This window comes from Equus quagga, chromosome 13 (genome assembly GCF_021613505.1).
Source record: "Equus quagga isolate Etosha38 chromosome 13, UCLA_HA_Equagga_1.0, whole genome shotgun sequence".
NCBI classification, from domain to species: Eukaryota; Metazoa; Chordata; class Mammalia; order Perissodactyla; family Equidae; genus Equus; species Equus quagga.
Genome location: NC_060279.1, coordinates 97,111,617 through 97,136,378, shown reverse-complemented (window position 1 = coordinate 97,136,378; position 24,762 = coordinate 97,111,617). Strand labels below are relative to the sequence as shown.

At 60.8% G+C, this 24,762-nt stretch overlaps 1 protein-coding gene across 1 annotated transcript; it reads left to right on the top strand.

The window, feature by feature from the left end:
* The first annotated feature begins 6 nt into the window (after positions 1-6).
* On the top strand, positions 7-23,705 carry LTBP4 (latent transforming growth factor beta binding protein 4). Its single transcript, XM_046682556.1, is given in 31 exon segments — positions 7-279; positions 3,589-3,780; positions 4,186-4,433; positions 4,510-4,612; positions 5,017-5,091; positions 5,185-5,307; positions 5,882-6,046; positions 6,732-6,850; positions 6,852-6,882; positions 7,007-7,150; positions 7,731-7,862; positions 7,946-8,071; positions 8,877-9,002; positions 9,696-9,938; positions 10,419-10,544; positions 10,632-10,751; positions 11,711-11,839; positions 12,071-12,196; positions 12,603-12,725; positions 13,007-13,138; positions 14,971-15,102; positions 15,182-15,307; positions 16,593-16,739; positions 18,002-18,268; positions 18,564-18,635; positions 18,947-19,075; positions 19,279-19,425; positions 20,363-20,515; positions 21,433-21,813; positions 22,207-22,359; positions 23,290-23,705. Coding segments are annotated over 31 exon segments (4,695 nt in total). The 5' UTR covers positions 7-29; the 3' UTR covers positions 23,445-23,705.
* The last annotated feature ends 1,057 nt before the right edge of the window (positions 23,706-24,762 follow it).

The following is a 24,762-nucleotide window of genomic DNA, read 5'->3' as shown; positions in this document are numbered from 1 at the left end:
GCGGCGCGGCGGAGCGCGGCGCTGCAGCCATGGCGGGCGGCGCGCGGCTGCTCTGGATGTCGCTATTGGTGCTGCTGGCGCTGCTCCGGCCGCAGCCCGGGCTGGGCCGGCCCCGAGAGCGCCTCCGCGTGCGCTTCACCCCGGCCGTGTGCGGCCTGCGCTGCGTCCACGGGCCCACCGGCCCCCGCTGTACCCCGACCTGCGCGCCCCGCAACACCACCAGCGTGGACAGCGGCGCGCCCGGCGGGGCGGCCCCGGGGGGACCCGGCTTCCGCGCCTGTGAGTGCGGGGTGGTGGTCCCGCGGGAGGGGTTCCCCGGGGGAGGAGGATCCCCAGGGATGGTGGAGACAGTCCCCCAGGGAGAGGGAGCCTAGATTCCGTGTGCAGTAGCGCTGGGGAATCAAATTCCTGGCTTTTGGAATTGAGTCCTGAGGGTCCTGATTTTGCAAGCAATGAGGGTTCTCGGGGACCTGTGGCGTACCACGTGAGGGGACTGGGGTCGGCTTTCCTGCCCTTGAGTCAAAGTGGGGAATACCTGAATTGAGGGTCCTGGGAGCTTGGGAGAAGGGGTCCCTGGAGGCCAAGAGAGAGGTTCAGGGCCCTGCGGGGTGGTGTCCCAGTTGCTCCGTCTGTGGGGTGGGAGGGATTAAGAAAGTCCAGGATGGGAGTGCCTGGCCGGAGGGAGATTGGGGTGAGCAAAGTTGATCCGGAGGGCTGCGAGGGAAAGAGCCCCCAGAAGGAGGGTCTCTGCAGGACCCTGAGTTGCAAGGGTCCCACGTGGGAGAGAAATCCAGATAGGAGACCTAGGGGGAAGGGGCGCCCCCTGGGGGCCGGGGGGACAGGAGGAGGGTGCGCACCGGGCACCCCTAGAGATGAGGAGCCCGCGGGGGGGTTCAGGTGAGGTGAGAAGGGTGGGCCACCTGTTGGCCCCAAGGTGCGGGGGTGGGTGGGCTCTCGGGATCGGGGCCTACCTGCCCCCAACCCCGGAGGTCCTCTGGAGTGGGGAGTGGGGGCCCCTGCCGCCGAGAACTCGCCCAGCCTGGCCCCCAGCCAACCCAGCCCGGGGCCGGCGTGAGCTCATCTCCCGCCTGAGCCCCCGCCCGCTGCCACTCCCTCTCTCCTCCCCTTCCTCTCTCCTTCCTTCACTCCCTCCCGGCCCCAAGCCCCGTGCCAGGCGCCATGCCCAGGCGGGTGCCAAGCCCCTGGAGGCACAAGGAGGGGCATGTGAAAGGGGGCTGACCTCGGCAGGACCTCGATGTCCTCAGCTCCTCATTCCTCCAGGGTCGTGGGCCATGGAGTTGTCGGTGCCCATCGAGCGGCTCTCCCCCGGTGTGGGAGCCCTCAGGGAGCTGGGGCCGGGGGGTGGGGGGGGGGGGGGGGGGGGGGGGGGGTGCTGCATTCAGGCCAAGAGAAGGCTGAGAAGTGCCCTTGGAGGCTGGGAAATGCACCCAGACCTAGCTGGATTACCACGACCCCCAGCAGATTTCCTATTTTGGAATCTTGATTCCTAGTTAAGCCTCTTTTAGGCCTGCCACTCAATTAAGGACCCATATTAGAGCCCCCTGGAGTCCTGGCCCGACTCCTCTAACTAAGGGAGCCCAGAATGTCTGCCTTCAGACCCTAAACCCTCTCCCCACCACTATCAACAGCTCCAGAGACCAGCCCCTCCAGCGAAGTTCCCTCCCATTCTTCTTATGTGATCTCCCCAAACTGTACCCCTCACTGGAAAACTCGGTAGTATTGTCCCTCAGTTAGTCCTCCCCACTTCCCTGAGAAACCCTAGATTATAAACCCTATGACAGTTAACCCCGGTCCCTAGCTGAATTCTCTTCCCACAAAGCCTACCGTTTTCTTATATTTCCGATGGAGTCCCGTCAGAGATCCCCCATTCCTGTCTATCCAAGTCCCGCTCTTCCAGCTGACCCCTCCCCTCCCCAGGAACTTCTGCTCCATCCACCTTCAGAGAACCCCAGAGTTGGTCTTGATCAGCTGATCCTCCCAAGAGGTCTCTAGACACTGTTCTTGCCCGAAGCAATCATTAATGAAAAGACTTGGGTACCTAATCCCTTAGCTGGGAGGGGAGGGGGGAATAGAGTCTTCCCAGACAATTGAAGCTCTCATGTGCTGGGAACTCCCAGGGATCCCACTTCCCCCTGAATCTAAATGCTGTTCTCAGCACTCTCTAACTGGCTATCCTCTAGAAGACACTAGAGTCCTGTTGTCTAGGTAACTCTCCCCAAAAGGACTCAAAGGACTCCTGTTGAAGGGCGCCTCAGTTTGCTCTGAGTTAGGCTCCCTTTCCCTTCCAGAAACCTCGAGCCGTCTTTGAACCCCAGAGTACTGCCCCCTAGCTGATCGCCCAGGAGTCCAGTCTCTTTACCCTTCTTGAGGGGACCCCCTCTCTTTCCTCTCTCCAGTGTGCACACACGCCTTCCCGGACGGCCCCGGCCGCCTGCCCCCATCCTCCCCTCCGCACAGCTGTCTCCAGCTGTTCTCGGCAGCCCCGGGGGAGAAAGGGAGGGGGTGCCCTCGCAGGATACGTCCGGCCTTCTTTGGCTCCGCGGGCTCGGGGCTCCCCAAGGGTCCGGAATGCGGAGCCGCCGCCCTACCCCCGCCGCACCCCTCTCTTTGTTTACCCCGCCGCACAGCTGGCAGTGCCCCGCCCAGAGGTGGCCCGGGGCCCAGCGAGGGCGCGCAGAGGGGAGAGGAGGCGCGTTCCCGCTAGTGGCCCCGCCCCGGGGCTACTGGAGGCGGGAAGGCAGAGCTAGAACGCTGGATCCAGAGCCAGAGGGGAGGTGGGCGGAGACAAAGCGCGGTGGGCGGGGCTAGGGTGCCCCGATGGCTGGGAGGTGGGGTGGGAGGGGCGTGAGCGAAAGAGCCCGGGCAAATCAGAGTGAGGAAAGGAAGGTAGGCGGGGCTAAAGGCAGCATGTTAGACGCCTTGATAAGGCGGGGTTTAGAATCCCGCGGGTAGAAGGTGATGTGGGCGGGCCGCATAGACCCTGTCTACGCCTAGACAGTGGGCGGAGCTTGAACGTCCTGGACCCGACCAGACAGGGTGTGGGCGTGTCTAGAATGGTACGACAGAGTTGGGAGGGAGGAGCGGTGCCAGGCAGTGACTAAACTGTGATTTTAGTCAATGAAAGGGACCAGCGCTGGATCTGAGGGACTGGAACAGCAAAAGACCTAGCCTGTCGACGAGATGGGAGGGGCTACCATGCTAAGGAAGGAGATAGAGTGGGCGGGGACAGCGTTGTCTGGGCGGGGCTGGTACACCGCGGACTCTGCAAGAAAGTGGGACTCCAGAGCGAGGGCGGGGTGACATGAAAGTGAATGAAGAGCCGGAGGGCGTGGTGAGCCGATCCAGTGGGCGGAGCTATACCTCTGAGAGCACTACGACCGGACCCAGCCAGTGTAGATAGCCAGGATTGGTGGGGGTGGCACAAGACAGCTCAAGGTGGAGCGACTGAGAGTGATGCCTTTGAGGGTGTAGTTATAACGTTAGGGACTGAACTAGCTTGGATGCGCTGGCTCCAGGGGTGCTTGCCAGGGCAATTACCGACCCTGAGTGTACTCACTCTCCCCATAGTCCTGTGTCCTTTGATCTGTCACAACGGCGGTGTGTGCGTGAAGCCTGACCGCTGCCTCTGTCCGCCGGACTTCGCTGGCAAGTTCTGCCAGTTGCATTCCACGGGTGCCCGGCCACCGGCCCCGGCCATGCCAGGCCTCACCCGCTCCGTGTACACCATGCCGCTGGCCAATCACCGCGACGACGAGCATGGTGAGGAGCGTGAGGCTGGGGTCCTCTCTGACCCCTCCGTCCACCACCTCTCCCTTCCTCTGATCCCCCATCTTTCCTGCCTTCCCCGGAGTACCCTTCTCCAGTGCGCCCTTTACCCCCTTTCTTAGTCCCAGTCCCTAAGAACCTGTGTAAAGGAGCGGGCCGGTGGTCGAGTGGTTAAAATTATGCGCGCTCCGCTTCGACGGCCCTGGTTCACGGTTTTGGATCCCGGGCGCGGACCCACTCCACTCATCAGCTATGCTGTGGAGGCATCCCCACATACAAAGTAGAGGAAGACTGGCACACATGTTAGCTCACAGCTAATCTTCCTCCAGCAAACAAAACAAAACAAACAAAAAACCACACCCGTTTAGACACCCCTTTGCCCGACGTTCCTCCCTCCAGGAGTGGCATCTATGGTGAGCGTCCACGTGGAGCACCCTCAGGAGGCGTCTGTGGTGGTGCACCAGGTGGAGCGTGTGTCCGGTCCTTGGGAAGAGGCGGATGCCGAGGCAGTGGCACGGGCAGAGGCGGCGGCGCGGGCAGAGGCGGCGGCGCCCTACACGGTGCTGGCACAGAGCGCGCCGCGGGAGGACGGCTACTCGGACGCCTCGGGCTTCGGTTACTGCTTTCGGGAGCTGCGCAGAGGCGAAGTGAGAAGAGGCTGGTGGGGAGGGGCCCGGAGCGTGCCACCGCGCGGGGGCGCGCTCACCCAACACTTCCCCACAGTGTGCGTCCCCGCTGCCCGGGCTCCGGACGCAGGAGGTCTGCTGCAGAGGGGCCGGCTTGGCCTGGGGCGTTCACGACTGTCAGCCGTGCTCCGAGCACCTGGGTAAGCCCCAGGACGTCCCCGAGGTGCTCGGAGCCGGGGAGGGGTGATAAATAACCCCGTCGCTGCTCGTACCCTGCCCACAGATGAACCCTGTTCACAGATTCTTGCCACACCTGCCCAGTTGTGGGGATCATTTCCAGTCTAGACCTATCCATACCGTTCTGGGACCGCTCACCCCACTTTCTGACTTTGACTACACTGTTCTCACCCTGCCTCTGTGCCATGGCCCCACTCTTGCATTTCTGGAACCTTCCACGTTGCCTTCTGTCAGACTGCCAACCTAAGGCTGACCTTGCGCTCAAACCACACCCAACACCTTTTAGTCCCTCCCACCCCAATTTCGTCCCCGCCCACTCCATTCTCACTCCTCCCGCCCCTGGCCTACCCCTCTCCTCTCTCGACAGGGAACTCGGACCGCCTGGGCGCCCCAGATGGACCCTGTCCAACCGGCTTTGAAAGGGTTAATGGGTCCTGCGAAGGTGAGCGGGGTAGGGGGGAGGGGCGTGGCTCTAGAGGCAGAGCTCGCAAAGAGCTGGTCCCTGACGCCACTGGGACCACCCCATCCCTCGCAGATGTGGATGAATGCGCGACGATAGGGCGCTGCCAGCACGGGGAATGTGCGAACACGCACGGCGGGTACACATGCGTGTGCCCCGATGGCTTCCTGCTCGACTCGTCCCGCAGCAGCTGCATCTGTGAGCCACCCAGAGGGGGCTGAGGCTGGGTCCCACGTCTGTCCGCCCTGCCCTCAGACCCCATCGGAGAGCATCCTTGGGCCTTTAATTCCCTTAGCTCCCCGCCCCCCCCCCCCCCGCGCCCCGCATCCTCCTAGAAGCCCAGGTCCCCCCAGTCACTCTTACTAGATCCCACTCAGAACGTCTCAGACTCTCATACACCTCAGACCCCCTGGACCTGCTTCAGCCCCTCTAAGAACCCCTCCAAGCTTTTGGATTCAGACCCCTTCAGCTCCCCAGACTTTCTTCAGCTCCTCTCGGCCCCCAAATCCCGTCACCTCCCTGGACCACCAGACCTTCCTCAGACCCTGACATCCTGCTCAGATTCTCTCCTTCACCCCTCAGACTCTCCGCAGGCCCCAGACCTTCCTCAGACCTCCAGACCCCGCGCCTCTCCTTCCTACCCTCTCAGACCTCTCCCAAGTGCCCCTCACACCCACCAAACCCTCCCTGAGACCGTTCCCCTACCTCTCAGATCCCCCAGTTCCGCTGCACTCCCAACCCCGCCCTGAAGAATTTCCTCCCCCTCCCCCAGCCCAACACGTGATCTCAGAGGCCAAGGGGCCCTGCTTCCGCGTGCTGCGCGACGGCGGCTGCTCGCTGCCCATTCTGCGCAACATCACCAAACAGATCTGCTGCTGTAGCCGCGTAGGCAAAGCCTGGGGCCGGGGCTGCCAGCTCTGCCCACCCTTCGGCTCAGGTGAGCGCCTCCCGCCGGGCCTGTCTCTAGAGTTAACGCGCTCTGTGCTCATTCTCGGTCCACCCCCAGCCGAAGACTCCCCGCCCACTTGCCTGGCTGGGCGCTAGCCTTGGCCACGCCCCGACCCCTGAGACTCCGCCCACCTTTGGTCACACCCACCCCTGAGATACCCCACCTTGAAGTTAGGCTGAGCCCCCTGAGCGTCACACCCAGCCTTGGCCGCTCCTAGTCCTTGAGATATGCTGTCCCCAAGCTTTGGTCTAGTCCCCAGCTCCTGAAACACTACCTTCAGCCTAGGTTCCGCCTTGGGCCCCGTCTTAGACACGACCCTCTCTGGGACACCTCCCTGGCAATCGAGCTTCTGCCTAAAACCAGATCCCACAATGGACCTGTTTCCTGGCCTTGAACGCAGTTCCTGTAGACCCCAAAGCAGACCCTCAACCCCTGTTCCTGCCCCCATCCCAAATAAGGAAAAACATCCGTGGTCCCACCCTCAGCCTCTGAGAATTCCCAGTCTTTAGCCTGGGTACCACCCCATCCCAGCATCCAGCCCAAACCCCTGACAACACTCCCAGGCCAAGCCCCGCCCCCAGCCAAAGCCAAACCCTAGACCCCCCCTCCTCTCTCTCTCATTCCCTCCTGCTCTCATGCCCTCTCTCTGCCCACCCCGCCTCCCCGTTCCTAGAGGGTTTTCGGGAGATCTGCCCTGCTGGCCCTGGCTACCACTACTCGGCCTCCGACCTCCGCTACAACACCAGACCCCTGGGCCAGGAGCCACCCCGCGTGTCCCTCAGCCAGCCCCGACCCCCCCCCCTCCACCTCTCGACCACCCTCAGGTGAGCTGGCTTCTGGAGGAGGGGGTGTCATCTCCCAGGGGCTGCCCCAGCCCCGTGGGGAAAGGAGAGGGAGTGAGGACACCCAAGTCCAGATCTCCATTCACTGATGCCCCTTCTTTACCAGGCTTTCTGCCCACCCGTCGCCCAGAACCCCGCCTGGAGTCCCGGCTGGAACCCCGGCCTGAGCCCCGGCCTGAACCCCGGCCAGGCCCTGAGCTTCCCCTGCCCAGCATCCCCGCCCGGACTGGTCCTGAGATCCCTGAATCAGGTGCAATAGAGGGAATCGACGGCATTGATGCCGGGTAGGGGTTCTAGCAGGAGGTTCCAAGGTGAAGATCCCAGGATGGAACAAATAGGGACGTCACCAGCAGAGGAGTTAAGGCAGGGGTGGGAAGAGATAAAGATTTGGAGGGTTGGATGGTGGTTACATCGGGAGCTGGAGTGGGACAGGCCTGGGTGCAAATTCTCTATCAATTCGACAAGTCATTTAACCTCTCTGAGCCTCAGTTTCCTCATCTGTAAAATGGGGACCATTGTGAGGATTCAGTGAGCTATCTCTGAAGTGTCTGGCCCACAGAGAGTGCTCAGTAATGACAAATAATTATTTCTCACGGATGGCACTAAGAACCTATCTCAGGCAGAGGAGTGGAGGGTTATGGGAGGATTCAGGTGGAGGATCTGGTGAGAAGGTCCCATGATAAAGGGGAGCAGGATGGGGAGTGGAAGCCTGGGCTTGGGGAGGAACATCCGTGAGGGTGTTTTAGGCGGAGGATCTGAGGGGATTGTACTGGGACGAAAGGGACAGAGGATTCAGAGATGGGGGAACCCTGGCTGACTGGACCCCCCAGGTCCCTCCGCGGGCGTGTGTCAGCGCAATCCCCAGGTCTGCGGCCCGGGACGCTGCATCCCCCGGCCCAGTGGCTACACCTGCGCCTGCGACTCCGGTTTCCGGCTCACCCCACAGGGCACACACTGCATCGGTGAGCTGGGCAGAGGGGGCGCACGGAGGCGGGGCGGGGGGCTCTGCCCGCTCCCCTCCTGACCAGCCCCTCCGTGCCCTCAGACGTGGACGAATGTCGCCGCGTGCCCCCGCCCTGTGCTCCCGGGCGCTGCGAGAACACGCCAGGCAGCTTCCGTTGCGTGTGTGGCCCCGGCTTCCGAGCCGGCCCGCGGGCTGGGGAGTGCCTGGGTGAGAAACCCGCCCCGCTGGCTCCGGGCCCCATCTCTGCCGGGTCCCGCTACCGCTGGCCCTCCGGAGCAGTTGGCGCCCTCCCACGCTTCCCCACGCCCCTTCTGCCCAACTATACTCGCGCCCTGGCCCGGCCTGGCCCGCCCCGGCCCGCCCCCAGATCAGCTCCTGCCCTCCCCTCGGCCGCACTGCTGCCCCTTCCCCGCCCGGCTGACCCTTCCGGTCGGGGCAGGTCGCTGCCCTCCTTCGGGGCCGACCCCTTTCAGGGACTGGTCTCGGCTCCGCCCCTGCCTTGGCCCCGCCCCTGTCTTGGCCCCGCCCCTACATATTCCAGAGGCGCTCCCACCGACCCCCAGGCCCCGCCCCATCCTGTGACCGCGGCTACCTCTCTCCTGACCACGACCCCTGATTGCCACCCTGCCACACCAGTGCTACATCCCTAAACCGCCCCTTCTCTCGCTCCTGCCTTCCCTGTGCTGGGTCCCCAAAGCTGCCCTTCCCGCCCTTGCCCTGCCCAGGCCCTGCCCTCCGCAAATTGCCCCCCTCACTGTTCCCCTCTCCACCTCTGCCTTGGCGGGGTCCCCAGCCCTTGTCCTGCCCTCCCCACTCAAGCCCTGCCTTCGCCTTAAACCTAGTCACTCTGGGTCCCCCCTACTGCTCCTGGCTCCGGTCCCAGCCTGGCCAGGGCCCAAGCTTGGCCCTGCCCCTGCCCTCCCCGCCTCCCCGCCCCCCCCAGCTGTCTGGAGCAGGGGTGGGTGGGGAGAGTGTCTGCTCCAGTCTCAGCCGCCTGGGGTTGTGCCCGCAGACGTGGACGAGTGCCACCGCGTGCCGCCGCCGTGTGACCGCGGGCGCTGCGAGAACACACCAGGCAGCTTCCTCTGCGTGTGCCCCGCTGGGTACCAGGCTGCGCCCCACGGAGCTGGCTGCCAGGGTGAGGGACTAGGAGGGGCAGAGGGGAAGGGATGTGGGGGGGAAGGGTTGAAGGGCAGTGATGAGGGATGGAGAGACGAGCAATGAGGCAGAGGGAGGGTGATTGATGGGAGGCAGAGGCCAGGTTCTGAGAACATGGCCTGATGGCTGTAGAGACAGAGTGACACCGGGATGGAAACAGAAAGTCTGAGTCATGGAGGATGAGGAAGCAGAGGGATGGAGGATGGAGGTACCAGTAATAGAGGAAGGGGTAGAGTTATGGAGGACAAGTAGAAGGAGGCCCACTGATGGGAACTAGAAAGGCAGAGTTCTAGGAGGCAGACAGGCAGCTTAATAGGGGTTGAAAGGGTAGAGGGATGGAGGATAGAGAGTTAGAATGGTGGGGTAGGGTGGCAGAATGATGGAGACAGGAGGAAGTGTGATGGAGGATGGAAGGCAGAGTGATGAGGACAGGGTGGCAGGATGATGGAGACCAGGAGGCAGAGTGATGGGGGATGGAAGGCAGAGTGATGAGGACAGGGTGGCAGGATGATGGAGACCAGGAGGCAGAGTGATGGGGGATGGAAGGCAGAGTGATGAGGACAGGGTGGCAGGATGATGGAAGGTGGAATGTCAAAGCAATGGAGGTCAGGGAGGCAGAGTGGAGCATGGGGGGCATAAGGGAGGTGTGACCCCGGGCCCCTGCCCCACACAGATGTGGACGAGTGCATCCAGAGCCCGGGCCTCTGTGGCCGAGGAGCCTGTGAGAACCTGCCCGGCTCTTTCCACTGCGTTTGCCCGGCTGGCTTCCGGGGCTCGGCGTGTGAAGAGGATGTGGATGAGTGTGCCCAGGAGCCACCACCCTGCGGGCCAGGCCGCTGTGACAACACGGCAGGCTCCTTCCACTGTGCCTGCCCTGCTGGCTTCCGCTCCCAAGGGCCGGGGGCCCCCTGCCAAGGTGAGGGTGCTGAGTCCTCTCCACTCCTATTTGCTGTGGGCACTGGAGAGAGACATGACCGCGGACAGAGAGGCAGTGTGATGGAGCTCAGTGATAGAGGAGAGGGGCAGAGGGGTGGGGGTACTGAGAGGGTGGGGAGGGCCTGACTCTAGAGTCTTCTCCCCTTCTCTAAATACAAGGGTGCTCTCCACTCCTCTTCCCTTTTTGGGTGATACTCTTGTGCTTGTGGGAACCCTGAGGAGGGGACAACTCTGAGGCAGGGAAGGCCACATGCAGGAAGTGGGGCCCTAGCCTCACGCTGGCAGATGTAGAGACCATTAACTGGGGAAATGAGGGAGGGGTCTGCCCTCCTGGCAGGAGGGAGCAGGCTGGGCAAAGTCTAGCAGGCTGCCTCCAGACTGGAATGCCAGGGTGGGTGGTGATGGCAATGAGTCTGGGTCCAGGCCCCTTCCTCAGCCCCATGGGTCCCCTCTGCCCCAGATGTGGACGAGTGTGCCCGCAGCCCCCCGCCCTGTGCCTACGGCCGGTGTGAGAACACGGAAGGCAGCTTCCAGTGCGTCTGCCCCACGGGCTTCCAACCCAACGCCGCTGGCTCCCAGTGCGAGGGTGAGGCCGGGGAGGGAGGGAGGACCGTGTGTGGGTGACGGGGGCATTGGGCTGCTCTTCAAGGCCACCCTCTCCTCTGGCCCCCAGATGTGGATGAGTGTGAGAACCACCTGGCATGTCCTGGGCAGGAGTGCGTGAACTCACCAGGCTCCTTCCAGTGCAGGGCCTGTCCTGCTGGCTACCACCTGCACCGTGGCCGATGTACTGGTGAGACCAGGCCCTGGCTGTGACCTTGGATCTGCATATGACCCCTGACCCAAATTGTGACCCCTATCCTGGACTACAGCCCTGACCTGGCCCATGACCTCCTGACCTGGACCTCAATCTCCTTACCTGGAGCACTTACCCAGAGCCTGACTGTGACTCCTGACCTGGACTATGGGCCCCTGACCCAGACTGCAATTCCCGACCTGGACCACAACCCTTGACCCTGAATGTGTCTTCTGACTCTGTGCCCCATGAACTCTCAACTTGACTGTGACATTTGACTCTAACCATGACTCCTGCTGATAACCCCTGACCCCACCCTGATAGCAATTGTGACCCTCCCGACTCCTGGCCTTGAATGTGACCTGTGGCTGCTGAACTTGACTGTGACATTTGACCTAACCTTAACTCCTGACCATAACCCTGACTATAACCCCTGACTCTGTGTGACCTTTGATTCTGTCTCTTTCATTGCACTTGCCCTTGCCCCTTCTCAGAGTCCCTTCTTTGGGGCCTGATTGGGTTCATGATCACTGACCTCAACGCTTGACTAAAGGCAGAATTTGGGACCCTGACTGTAACCCCTGACCCTAATTGGTCTCAGATTCCAGTCACTGACTCTGACCCCTGACTCAGCAGAATCCCATCCAATGATCCTGGTTTATAATACTTGACTCCTTACCGTATTCATTTCTGACCCCTGTTTCAGTCCAGAGTCCCTTCACCTGACCCCAGGATCCTAGGACAGGGAGTTCCCCGAAACCCAGGCCGCAGAGCCCCCCATCATGGTCCCCAGAATCAGGGGACCTTGGTCCTCCCTACCCACTTCTGTCCTACAGCCCTCACCCCATATCCAACCTAAGACACTTCCCATCATCTCCCCCAGACGTCTCTGCCCCAAGGGGATCTGTCTGGCGTGTCCCTAGACTGGACCTTTTCTGAAACCCCCATTCCCACAGATGTGGACGAGTGCAGTTCGGGTGCCTCCTGCGGCCCCCACGGGCACTGCACTAACACCGAAGGCTCCTTCCGCTGCAGCTGCGCGGCGGGTTACCGGGCGCCGGCTGGTCGGCCTGGGCCCTGCGCAGGTGGGCAGCTGGGGAGAGGCCGGAGAGCCCTGGAGTGGAGTTCTGGGGTCTTGGGCAAAGCGTGCGAGGCAGGTGGAGGCTGCACTAAGGGGCTGTGGGTGGAGCTTAAAAGCCGGCCCTCAGGGGTGCGGCTTGGGGGCGGGGCTGCTGTGTGGGGGCGGGGCTGCTGCCTTGGGGGCGGGGCTGGGGTCCGGGCAGCTGGGCGGCAGCCCTTTCTTTCGCGAACCCTAGACGTGAACGAGTGTCTAGAGGGCGACTTCTGCTTCCCGCACGGCGAGTGCCTCAACACCGACGGCTCCTTCGCCTGTACTTGTGCCCCCGGCTACCGGCCCGGACCCCGCGGAGCCTCTTGCCTCGGTCTGTCCCCAGCCTGGGCCTGGACCGGGAAAGGGTGGGCGAATACCAGGAAAAGTCGGGACAAGAAGACGGCGGAATGGGGAGTCTAAATTTTTGGCCAGGGTCTTAATGCATCCTGGGGGCGGGGCTTGCGGAGCCCCCGGGCGAGGCTTGGAGAGGAAAGGCGGGAACGACGGAGTCTGGGTAGCTGGGCGGTGAATGTCCAGGGTCGGGTCTGACCCCGTGGGAGGGGTGAGGCTGGCAGGGAAGGGAGGAGCCTAAGGCAGGTGGGGGAAGGAGTTAAAGGCCTTGGAGCCGAAGGGGCGGGGCAAAGGCGGTGGAGGGCGGGGCAAGGGCTGCGGGGGCGGGGCCTGGAAGGTTAAGCGGAGGAGGAGGGGGCGGCGGTTTCCGACACTCTGTCCTGCAGACGTGGACGAGTGCAGCGAGGAGGACCTTTGCCAGAGCGGCATCTGTACCAACACTGACGGCTCCTTCGAGTGCGTCTGTCCTCCGGGACACCGCGCCGGCCCGGACCTGGCCTCCTGCCTAGGTGAGAGGCCCCGCCCCGGCCTGACCCCTCCTCCCTGCCTCTCGTGTCCCCCATTTGTCTCCCCTCCCCCCGCCTCCCCTTCGCTGCTTCCTCCCTTCCACCTTCCTGCGTCTCCCGCCTCTCCTCTTTGCCTCCCCATCTCCCCTCCTCTGCCCTCTTCCTCTCTTGGCCCCCCGCCCCCCTTCTGACTCTCCTCTCCCCTCCTTGACCCCGCACCTTTCCTCCTTCGCCTCTCTGCCTCCCTGCTTCCCCCATCTGACTGCCCTCCCTCCCTTCCTCAGACGTGGACGAATGTCGCGAGCGGGGCCCGGCCCTGTGCGGGTCCCAGCGCTGCGAGAATTCCCCTGGGTCCTACCGCTGTGTCCGCGACTGCGACCCTGGCTACCACGCGGGCCCGGGGGGCACCTGTGACGGTGAGACCACGCCCCCCGCCCCCACGACGAGTTTCTGGAGCTGGCTCCCTTGGGACTGAGGAGGGGCACCAGGCCTCACGGAGTTGCGGGAAGGGAAAGGGCCCCCAACCAATGCATTTAATCCTCTCCCCATCTTTGTGGTGGAAATCAGCCACCAGCGTGTCCTTGTACTTTCTTGTGGAAGCGAGGCAGGAGGATGGGGAAGACACTCCTATCAGGAAACAGGCCAAGCCTCGCTTCCAGAAGCAGCCCATGCCCCTCTGCCGCTTGAGCACACTCCACATTTTAGGCGGTCCCCTAGTAAGACATCTCCTATAGTAAGAACTGTTAGCCTCCCCCCCTTCCAATGGACCTATGGATTGAAACCCCCCGTTTCCCCCTCTTCAGGCTCCTTCACTTTGGACTGCCCTCTTCCCACCTTCCCCACTCCTTCCGCCTCCAGCTCCCCTCCAAAGAGGCCCAACCCTAGCTGTCCTGGGCCCCATCCTTTCCTGCTGCGAAATTCCGCGGGTTTCTCCCAGCACTGATCTCTGCCCGCTTAAGCTCTGCCCTTCCACACTCTATTCGCCTCTCCAGATTCTGTCCTTTTCCACTCCTCAGACTCCTCCAGGCCTTGGGAACGTCTAGCCCCACCCCTTCCAGTCTCTGCTCCGCCTTCAGACCGCCCCTTGCCTACTCTTCTCCTTCTCCACGCCTTCCCAGCCCTCCACTCCCCCACCCCATCCCTCACCTCCCATGCCCCCTGCCTGGCTCCCCCATCAGGCTCCAGCAGGGGACCGATCGAGGCAGGAGGCCAGGACTAATCCAAGTGTTTTTTTGGATGGTGTGTGGGCCAGCATTTCGTGGAACAAATGAGACGTCTGTGGGCTGGCTCCCTTTGGCTCTCCGGTTGCCAGACCTCTGGTTCATGGAAACCTGATTTCATGGGGTCTCATTCATTAATTCCACAAGAGTTTGCTGAGCACCTGTCATGTGCCAGACACTGGGGGCACAACAGGCAATGAGTCCAACGAAACCCCTCCCCTCCTGCAGCTGATATGCTAGGCGGGGAGACAATAAATATGGGAACAAATGCAAAATGCATTCAACAAGCAATTTGGGGGGGGTACCCACTCTGTGTCAGGCACTGTTCTATGCCCTGGGGATACCGCGGGGAGCAAGACAGACACAGGTCCTGCCCACGTGGAGTCTGCATTCTAGGGAGGTGACAGCTGGCTTACCAAGAAATACATGGATAGGGTCCGGCCCGGTGGCCAAGTGGTTAAGTTCGTGCACTCTGCTTCAGTGGCCCAGGGTGTCGCTAGTTTGGATCCTGGGTGCTGACCTAGCACCGCTCATCAAGCCATGCTGAAGTGGCATCTCACATAGCACAACTAGAAGGACCTACAACTAGAATATACAACTATGTCCTGGGGGGCTTAGGGGAGAAGAAGAAGGAAAAAAAAACATGGATATAATGCAATGTCAGGTTTAAGAAGGAGAATAAAGCAGGAGAAATGGACAGAGATGACAGGGCAGTGGGAGAGGGGGTGCTAGGAGGTATAACCTAGACACCTGAGTGAAGTGAGGGAGGGAGCCATGCAGATAGCTGAGGGAAGAGTGTTCCTGACAGAGGGAACAGCAAGTGCAAAGGCCCTGAGGTGGGACCATGTTTGGCTATGTGAGAAATGGCAATGATGCCTTCAGAGTTATCAACACTTGTCAGTCTTTAGAAGCTCAGAATCCTAGATACCAGGTTCCTAGGGATTTGCAGTCATGAGAACGAGGAGCAGTGTCAGGAACCTGTGAATCCAGGCCTGTGACTCCCACCCCGCCCCTCCCCACTCTTGCAGATGTGGATGAATGCCAAGAATATGGCCCAGCGATTTGTGGAGCCCAGCGCTGTGAGAACACCCCTGGCTCGTACCGCTGCACGCCAGCCTGTGACCCTGGCTATCAGCCCACGCCAGGGGGTGGATGCCAGGGTGAGTGTCCCCTGGGCATTGGGTGAGACGTGGAGGGGATGGAGGGTCCAGCAATGGCCTGACTGTCTGGTGGTTGCAGACGTGGACGAATGCCGGAACCGGTCATTCTGCGGGGCCCACGCCGTGTGCCAGAACCTGCCCGGCTCCTTCCAGTGCCTCTGTGACCAGGGATACGAGGGGGCGAGGGACGGGCGTCACTGCGTGGGTACGGGGCTCCAAGGGGTGGGTGGGGCCAGGGTGGGGGAGAGGTTGGTCAGGCCCTGCTCCTCTCCATAGATTTCAACAAATGTGACCGTTAGGGTGTGCAATTTAGACCTTAGAATATAAGATGATCTCCATGTCAGTCAGGACTGTTCTGGTTGCAAATGACGGGAACTCTATTCATTCAGATTTATTTTGGGGGTGCTTAAAAAATACATGCATAAAGTCAGATGTTAGCTGGGGCCAATCTTCCTCAAGCAAAAAGAGAAAGATTGGCAACAGATGTTAGCTCGGGGCCAATCTTCCTCACCAAAAAACAAAACAAAGACAAAACATGTATAAAGTGTATAAATTGCCCTAATCTTAAGTGTATATAAACATTCTTTCTTTTTTCCCAACATTTTATAGGAAAGATTTCTAAACATATAGCAAATTGAAAGATTTGTAGAATGAACACCTGCACACCCGGGACCTATATCCTATTATTATCATTTTATAATATTTGTTTCTTCACGTATCTAGCCATTAGTCCACCTAATTTTTTGGATAGGTTTAAAATTAAATTCTCGAGTCTCCCTAAATTCTTCAGTATGCATAGCCTTAAGCGGACTTCAGTAGGTGTTTACAGATATTTTCATTTGAGGTTCAATTTACATACAGTGAAATGCATGAATCTTAATTGTCCGTTCTTTAAGTTTGACAAGTGCAAACACAACAGGCTTTATTTCTTTAAAGGAATTAAAACTGTGAAGTCCTGGGATCTCTGAAGTTCAGGCATACCGGGATCCAGGCCTTGTAACCAGGCTAGCTGTCTCCCTCTCTCAGCTCTGCCTCCCTCCGTGGCATTTATTTTCAGGCAGACTCCATTTTCATGGTGACGAAGGAGGCCCAGCCCCTCCCAGCTAACATCGTCAGCTTGGCAACCCCAGAGCTAAAAAGGGAGGCTGTTTCCGGATGTTTCTAGCAAAAGTCCCAGGACTGGCTTTGATTGGCCCAGCTTGGTCACTGCCTGTCTCTGAACTAGAGAAATATAATAATCTGGCCCTGCCTGGGACTTCTGCCCATGCCTCGGAGTAGATTTAGCCCTGCTCGAAAACACATGAGTTGAAAATGGAGGAGCAGAGGGCTCCCAAGGGAAATCCAGGGTTTGTCACCAGAAGTTAAGTGGATGATGGGGTCTGGGCCGTTAAAAATACCCATTATATTTGAAAGCTCAGGATTTTAGACCTTTGAAATCTGAGAAGGTTACAACCATTGACTCCCTCTCCCTTGCTGTCTCCTGCTCACAGATGTGAATGAGTGTGAAACGCTACAGGGTGTGTGTGGAGCTGCCCTGTGTGAGAATGTCGAAGGCTCCTTCCTCTGTGTCTGTCCCACCAGCCCTGAGGAGTTTGACCCCATGACCGGACGCTGTGTTCCTCCGCGGACTTCTGCTGGTGAGACAGATGTGTCTATTTAACTGATGGCTGCTGGCCCCACAGAAAAGTGATGTGGTCTGACCATTCCTGATGTGGACAGCTGCCATCAATTAAATGTTGTTGTTTTAAACAACAACAAAAAACTTTAGAATGCCCGGGTTCACATGGGTAGTGGGACTCAGTATCAGGAGAACTAGATCCTGGCCCTGACTCTACCAGATTCCTTCATTCAACAAATGTTCACAGGGCATCCTCGGTGTTTAGGCACTATTCTGGGCACTGGGGACACAGCAGTGACCAGGAAGACCACTCTGTCTTCAAGGGGCCCACAATCCAGTGGGAGTGCAGGCAGAGATATCACCAGCTAGTGGCAACCCAGAGAAATCAGGGCTGGGATGGAGGAAGCACAGGCCTGAGGGAACCAGGCTGTGATGGGGAAAGGCTGAGGGGTTGTGGGAATCCAGAGGAGGTGCCTGCCTCAGCTTGAGAGGAGAGGAAGGAGGGTTTCCTGTAGGAGGAGATGTCTGAACTGAAAGGCATAGCATGAGTAGAAAGGAGCCAGGCAAAGTGAGGGAGGGAAGGCCTTCCGGGCAGAGGACACAGCCAGAGGGCTGTAGGGTCACAGTGACCTGCTTGTGGTCAGGCGGCTGGCCTTTTCCCAGGGACACTGTGGCACATGTAAGGGTTTTGAGTGGGAGGGGGGTATATTGTATTTTGAAACCTCCCTCTGGCTGCCGTGTGAAGGTGGATTGGAGGGGGCGACACTGGGAGCTGGGAGCCTAGGGAGCAGGCTGGGGCGGGGACCTGGGCAGGAGAAGACAGGGCTGGACCATGGCAGGGGTCATGGGAGGGGAGGAGGGGTCGGTGGGAGAAACGCTCCAGAGGCAACTGGACAGGCTATGGGGCCACCTGGGTCAGGGAGCGGTGTCCAGGCCCATTCCTGGGTTTGGGGATGAAGGCTGCGAGGCCAGTTTGGGACATGTTGGATAAGAGGGCCCAGGGAGGCATCCAGGAGGCCAGGGAAGTCCCCTCTCCTCCCTCCCAAACTGCAGCTGCGATGATTGGCAAGTTGCCTGGGAGAGTGTGAGGTGGGGAGGCAAGAGATGCAGAAATGACAGGAGGCGGGGATGGGAGAAAGCGAGACGATGACAGATGGTGAGAAGTGTGGAGTCTGGTTCTGCCATTGATGGCTGGGGGCCCTCTGGGCCTCAGTTTCCCCATCTGTAATGTGGGGGCCAGAGGCTCAGCCCACACTGGGCTAAAGCCCCTGGTCTCCCCAGGCACATTTCCGGGCTCACAGCCCCAGGCACCTGCCAGCCCCAGTCTGCCGGCCAGGCCACCCCAGCCACCCCCGCCCCGCCGGCCCAGCACGCCCAGGCAGGGCCCCTTGAGCAGCGGGCGCCGGGAGTGCTACTTTGACACAGCAGCTCCGGATGCATGTGACAACATCCTGGCGCGGAACGTGACGTGGCAGGAGTGCTGCTGCACTGTGGGCGAGGGCTGGGGCAGCGGCTGCCGCATCCAGCAGTGCCCAAGCACCGAGACAGGTGGGCATGGGCTACGGGGTGGACACATGGCTCAGAGTGGGGTGGAAATAGGTGGGCATGGACTGGCACAGGGGACCCATGTGGACACGGGGCTGAGGTACTGGTACTGCAAGGGCAAGAGTGAGCTGCCAGCCTGGTGTGCCTGGGGCTGAGAAGTGGGCACAAATGGGTATGGGTGCTGAGGGCTTGGGCGGCTTGGGCAGGGACAACAGTAAGTGCTGAGATGGGTGGGCGTGACAGGCCCAGGGCAGGGGCTGGGCCGCAGGGTCTGTCTCAGGCGTGTCTCTGTGTGCAGCCGAGTACCAGTCATTGTGCCCTCACGGCCGCGGCTACCTGGTACCCAGCGGAGACCCCAGCCTCCGGAGAGGTGAGGCCAGAGTCAAGCCCCCACCGCAGCCCCAGGCCCAGCTCTGGCTCACCCTGTCTCTGTCTGTCTTCTTTCTCTCTGTCTCTCACCCTGTTTCTCTCTTGGTCTCCGCCCCCCGACCCTCCCCGAGTCCTCTGTTCTCTCTGTCTCCATCATTCCCTGTCTCTACCTCTGGGTCTCTATGGCCATCTCTGTCTCTCTCTTCCTTGGTCATACCCCGCAGACACACACTCCCCCTGCCCCTGCCCCCGCTCCAGCCCACCCCCATCTCTCTTAGTGGGGGGGTGCATCTCTGACCATCTTTCCCACAGACGTGGACGAGTGCCAGCTCTTCCGAGACCAGGTGTGCAAGAGCGGCGTGTGCGTGAACACTGCCCCAGGCTACTCATGCTATTGCAGCAACGGCTACTACTATCATGCCCAGCGACTGGAGTGCATCGGTACGAGCTCCCCCCCGCCTCCCCGTGTCCCCGGGGGAACCCTCCCCAACCCTGGACCACGCCAGCTGCTCTCTGGAAGGTGGCCACCACCAGCAGGAGGTCCTTCCTGGAGTCTAGACTCCATCCATCACACTGTCAGGACGCTGGGAAAATGGGAAAGAGTGGCGGGCTGCTTCTTAACTGCCCCCTCCATGGCTCCCTAGATAACGACGAGTGCGCGGACGAGGAGCCGGCCTGTGAGGGCGGCCGCTGCGTCAACACCATCGGCTCCTATCACTGCACGTGCGAGCCTCCGCTGGTGCTGGACGGCTCGCGGCGCCGCTGCGTCTCCAACGAGAGCCAGAGCCTCGGTAACCCCGTCCCCGGGCCCGCCTCGCCCCGCCCCTCGCTCCCTCGGCTCAGCCTCAGGCCCCCCAGGCCACGCCCTCGGAAAGGCCACGCCCCGCGCCCGTCTAGGCCACGCCCCGTCAAGCCCCGTTTAGCATGTCTGTGTCTGCCTCTTGGAGAGGCCAGCCGGCCTGGGGGTTAGAGGCAAAGGTTTTAGAGGAGGCTGCCACTTGCTGGGCGTGTGTACAGGTGCCCGTTGCTCGTCGCCTCTTGGGCCCCAGCTTGCTTTCTGCACACTGGGTGGATTGGCAATAGCACCTCCTTACAGGGTGGCTGTGAGGAACCTTGTTTTTAAGGACACAGCGGGAGCTGGTCTTGCTGAGTGCTGAAGGCGCGCTTCCTGTTATTTCCCGGTGTGTCTCTGTCTCTTTCCACCTCTCTGTGGGTTTCTGTCTTTAGGTTTTTCTCTGAATTGCTGACACTCCCTGGGTCTGACTTTGTTTCCAGGTCTGTTTCTTTCCGTCTCTGCGTCTTTGCTTTCCTGGTTTTCTCTGAGTCTCTGACTCTTTAGATGTGTCTGTCTTTGGGTCCTTTCTTTCTCTCTTTTTGCCCACTGACCCAAACTCTCTTCTCCCACTTCCTGTTCCTACAACATGCCCCCCACACCCGGAGACTTCATTCAGATAATGCTCAGAGAGGAAAAGCAACTGCCCCGAGGTCATAGAGCCCTCTCAGACCCTATCTCTCAGCCACTGGACCCCTCCTGCTCTCTCGTCCTATGTCACAGCCTCATGCCAGACCAAGTGCTGTCCACACCCGCAGCTCCCTCAGAGGGCCGCCGGGAGTCAGATCACAGCCAACGACAAGGATTTGGTGATAGGCAGGGGGTGGCTGGGCTGCTCCAGCAGGGGAGGACCCGAGGACCGGTCCCACCCTGATGCATGCTGTCTCCACCCTCAGATGACAATGTGGGGGTGTGCTGGCAGGAGGTGGGGGCTGACCTCGTGTGCAGTCGCCCTCGGCTGGACCGCCAGGCCACCTACACGGAGTGCTGCTGCCTCTACGGTGAGGCCTGGGGCATGGACTGCGCCCTCTGCCCCGCCCAGGACTCAGGTACTGCCACCTGCCTGGCTGCCCTCAGGGCCCTGCCCCTCAGGCTCCAGATCCAGGCCCTCAGATTCCCAGATGGCCCCAAACTCGGCCCCTCAGACCTCTCTGTCCCAGCCCATCCCTAAACCTTGGTCCCTTATACCCCACGTCACATCCCAAACACCTCCAAGTCCCAACCACAGAAACCCCAATGCCTGACTCAGCAGGTCCCATAGTTCCGGTCCCATGGAGCTCTGAGGTCTGGTCTCTCAGACCCTCCACTCCTGGTCTCTAGGACCCCAGGATGGCCCATAAGACAGCCCCTCTCCCAAATCCTGGACCCTTAGGCCTCAAATACCAGTTGCTCAGACCCCACCATCCTGGCCAACAGACCTCCAAGTCCCACCCACATCCAAGTGCCTAGGACCCCAACACACAGCCCTGGAGATCCCCAAGTCTTGGCTCTTAAAACCTCCGAGTCCCCCAGTCCTCAGCCCCTGGGCACCCAGCTGCACCCCCAGGCCCAAAGACCCGGGTCCTCAATCCTCAGACCTCCAGGGCCTGTGGCTCAGAGCCCCTCCCATACATCCTGGCCCCTCCAGCCCCGACTAGTGGTCCTGGTCCCTAAAGCACTCCCACCCCATTTCTGTGGGCCCCTAGTCCGAGCTCCCATGGGTCCCCCAATTCCAGCACTTGGACCCTGATGCCCACCTGCAGTCCTTGGTCCTCTTGATCCCAGACCCGTGGAATCCCAGTCTCAGCCCTCAGCCCTCCATCTTGGCTCCGGAACCCCTGATCCCACCCCTCGTTTGGAGCCCCTCCCATGCCTCAGCCCAAGGCCCTCCCAACCTCTCGTCCAGCCCCCCCTCCCAGAGGGGGAAAAGGAATGGTGGGTGTGAGGCCAGCAAGGGCTGACTGCTAGGCCTGGCTCCTGTTCGCAGATGACTTTGAGGCCCTGTGCAATGTGCTGCGCCCCCCTGCGTACGGTCCCGTGCGGCCAGGTGGCTTTGGACTCCCCTACGAGTATGGCCCAGACCTAGGTGCACCTTACCAGGGCTTTCCGTATGGGCCCGAGTTGTACCCGCCCCCCGTGCTACCCTACGACCCCTACCCACCACCACCTGGGCCCTTCGCGCGCCGGGAGGCCCCCTACGGGGCGCCACCCTTCGACATGCCCGACTTTGAGGACGACGGTGGCCCCTACGGTGACTCTGAGGCTCCTGCTCCACCCGGCCCGGGCACCCGCTGGCGCTATCGGCCCCGCGACACCCGGGGCTCCTTCCCCGAGCCTGAGGAGTCGCCTGAAGGTGGAGGCTATGCTGGTGAGCACTGCGCGCCGAGTGATGGAGACTGAGATGAGGTGTGCCGAGAGATGGAGACAGGGAGGAGGGAGGGAGAGATACAGAACCAGAGAGAAGCCCGGGCGAGAGAGGCGCAGAGAGATGGGAAAACAGATACAGACGGAGGGCAGCGATGAAGAGGAACGGAGACGTTCCTGTAGAGCCACCAAGAAAGACATGAGGACAGAGGGAAGGCTGGGGAGAGCGGAGCCAGGTGACCCTCCTGGCCCCACAGCGCCCCCCACAGCCCTGAGCGGGATGGACCGCTTAGAAGGGGACACCCGGAGCCAGGGGCGCACCCCCACTGCGGGGGCATAAGGGACGGAAGGCAGAGACCCTGAGCCACCGAAGGCAGAGTCCCCACATTCTCAGCAGGCACCCTGGCCGGGCCCTACGAGGGGCTGGAGGCGGAAGAATGCGGGATCCTGGACGGCTGCGCGCACGGCCGCTGCGTGCGTGTCCCCGAGGGCTTCACCTGCGACTGCTTCGACGGCTACCGCCTGGACATGACCCGCATGGCCTGCGTCGGTGAGGGGCGGGCCGGGGCCAGCATGCGGGGGGGGGGGGGGGGGCGGGGGGGGGGGCGGGGGGGGCCGGCTGGGGGGGGGGGGGGGGGGGGGAAGCCCTGACAGAGGGGGCGGTCAGGGACATCGAGGGGGCAGGCCCGCCCGGAGGGACCAGGAAGTAATTCTTGCACTGGAGTGGGGCTTGCCTGCAGAAGGCGGGGTCGGACCGGGAGGAAAGCAGAGATCTCAGACTCAGTCCAGTCACTTGCTGTGTGACCCTGGACAGGTCACTGTCCCTTGCTTGGTTTTCTCATCTGAAAAGTGAGCATAGTCATAGAACCCATTTCATAGTCTTGAGAACATCGTTAACATGGATTTACAACGCTGCTGAGGCCTATGTGTAAACCGAGGCGCAGAAAAGAGAATTAAGGGCCCCAGGGTCTCACAGCTGTGAAAGAGCGGGGGGGCCGGGCACCCAGAGACTTTGAGAGCTGGTCTGAGAAGCCCCCGGGCAGACTGTGGGCTCTGGCGGGACGTTGGGCAAGGGGCCTCCCCACGCTGGGCGTCAGTTTGCGCATGTGTAACACGGGATCACAGTAGCTACCTCGTAGGGTTATTAGGAGGATAAAGTTAATACAAGTAATATGCTTAAAACAACGTCTGCTATAGAGTAAGCATTTGTTGTTGTGGATATCGTCATCAGTTTTATTTTCCTAACAAAAACCTAGTGACCTAGAGGCTACCATACCCATCTTACAGAACTCGAAGCTGAGGCACAGAGAGGTTAAGTCACCTCCCTAGGGTCACACAGCTAGCAGGTAGGAGTGGCTGGATTAGACTCCAAACAGGAAGCTCAGCATCCACACCCCTCTGCCCCAGGAGCGTCAGGGACTAGGGAGGCGGCTCTCGGGGCCCCAGTCCTGAGCAGCCCTCCATGCACCCCCCTCCCCAGACATCAACGAGTGTGACGAGGCCGAGGCGGCCTCCCCGCTGTGCGTCAACGCGCGCTGCGTCAACACCGACGGCTCCTTCCGCTGTGTCTGCCGCCCGGGATTCGCACCCTCGCACCAGCCGCACCACTGCACGCCCGCCCGGCCCCGAGCCTGAGCCCAGGCCTGCCCACCCGGCGCCTGCGCACTCGGGGCCCTGCCCCGCGGTCCCGCCCGCCCACCTACGCGCATGCGCACAGGGATGCCTGCCTGGTTGGAGAGTACAGACAGACCGATGGGAGGAAGGACGCCCTTCACTGTTCCCGCCACCCCCAGCCCCGTCTACCCCCGCCACGGGGCCCGGGACTAGCCCACGGTCCCCTTCACATTCCCTCTCCTTTTTATAAAACTTTTCAATTAAAAAAACACCTATTTTGTACCTTCTGCCTCTATCTGCCAATGTTTCTCAGAGTCTGGCTCCGGAGTTTATTCTTGGAGCCGCTAAATTGCATCCTCTTCTCACCGCTGACGCCGTGTCTGTCTCTTAATTCCCGTGCCTGCGTCGCTTAGTCTGTCTCTCTTGGTCTCATCTTTCTCCCTCTCCGTCTGTTTCTCTGTCTCTGTCTTCTGTCTCTTGTCTTTCTGCTTCGTCTTCTCTGCCGAATTCTCTGTCATTGTGTCTTTTCGTCTGTTTCTGTGTCTGTCTCTTTCCTCCTCTGTCCGTTTCATTATCTCTAATCTCCAGAGAGATCTTGCCTCCCGAATTTTGATCCCAATCAGCGCGGGAGCCGCCGCCTCCCCCTGTGTGGGGCCCAGGAAGGGATGGGACGGGGCAGCCTCAGCCTCTGCTCAGGGGGCTCCCCCTTAACTGAGCCAGAAGGAACCCCAGATTTCCTCGACTCCCCAAAGCAGTCAAAAGCTATCGTGGGACCAGTGGGGTATGGGGAGGGGGCGGGGGCAGGTGTCCCCGGAAGGCTAAACCCAGACCTGGGCCTCCCACTGGGGTTTGGCTGTGGCAGAGTAGGGAGTGGCCGTCCTGGTGGGTGGCCTGTGCAAGGACGTGTGGAGGCAGGAACGAGCTGTGTGTGTGACGGTAAAGTGCCCAGCACAGACCTCTCAGTGGCCGACTTCCTGGCCATGGGGGAGTCCAAAATTCCCCTCCGGGAAAAAGGAACAAAAAACAGCCTGGAGAGGCATAAACTCAGGGTCCAGAAGATGGTCAGGAACGGAGGAGCTCGCTGGCACCGAAACCAAAGACTGTACTGAGTCATTCGTCACCCCCCGATGAGTGTTGGGGTCTCAAAGTCAAATGCTTCGGGGACCAGGCAAATGATGTTAAAGGCAAGCAGGTGCAGGATAAGAAAATCGAAGTACAGAGGCTGGCCAGGGCGCAGCGGTTAAGTTCGCACGTTCCGATTCTCGGTGGCCCAGGGTTGGCTGTTTCGGATCCTGGGTGCAGACATGGCAACGCTTGGCAAAAGCCATGCTGTGGCAGG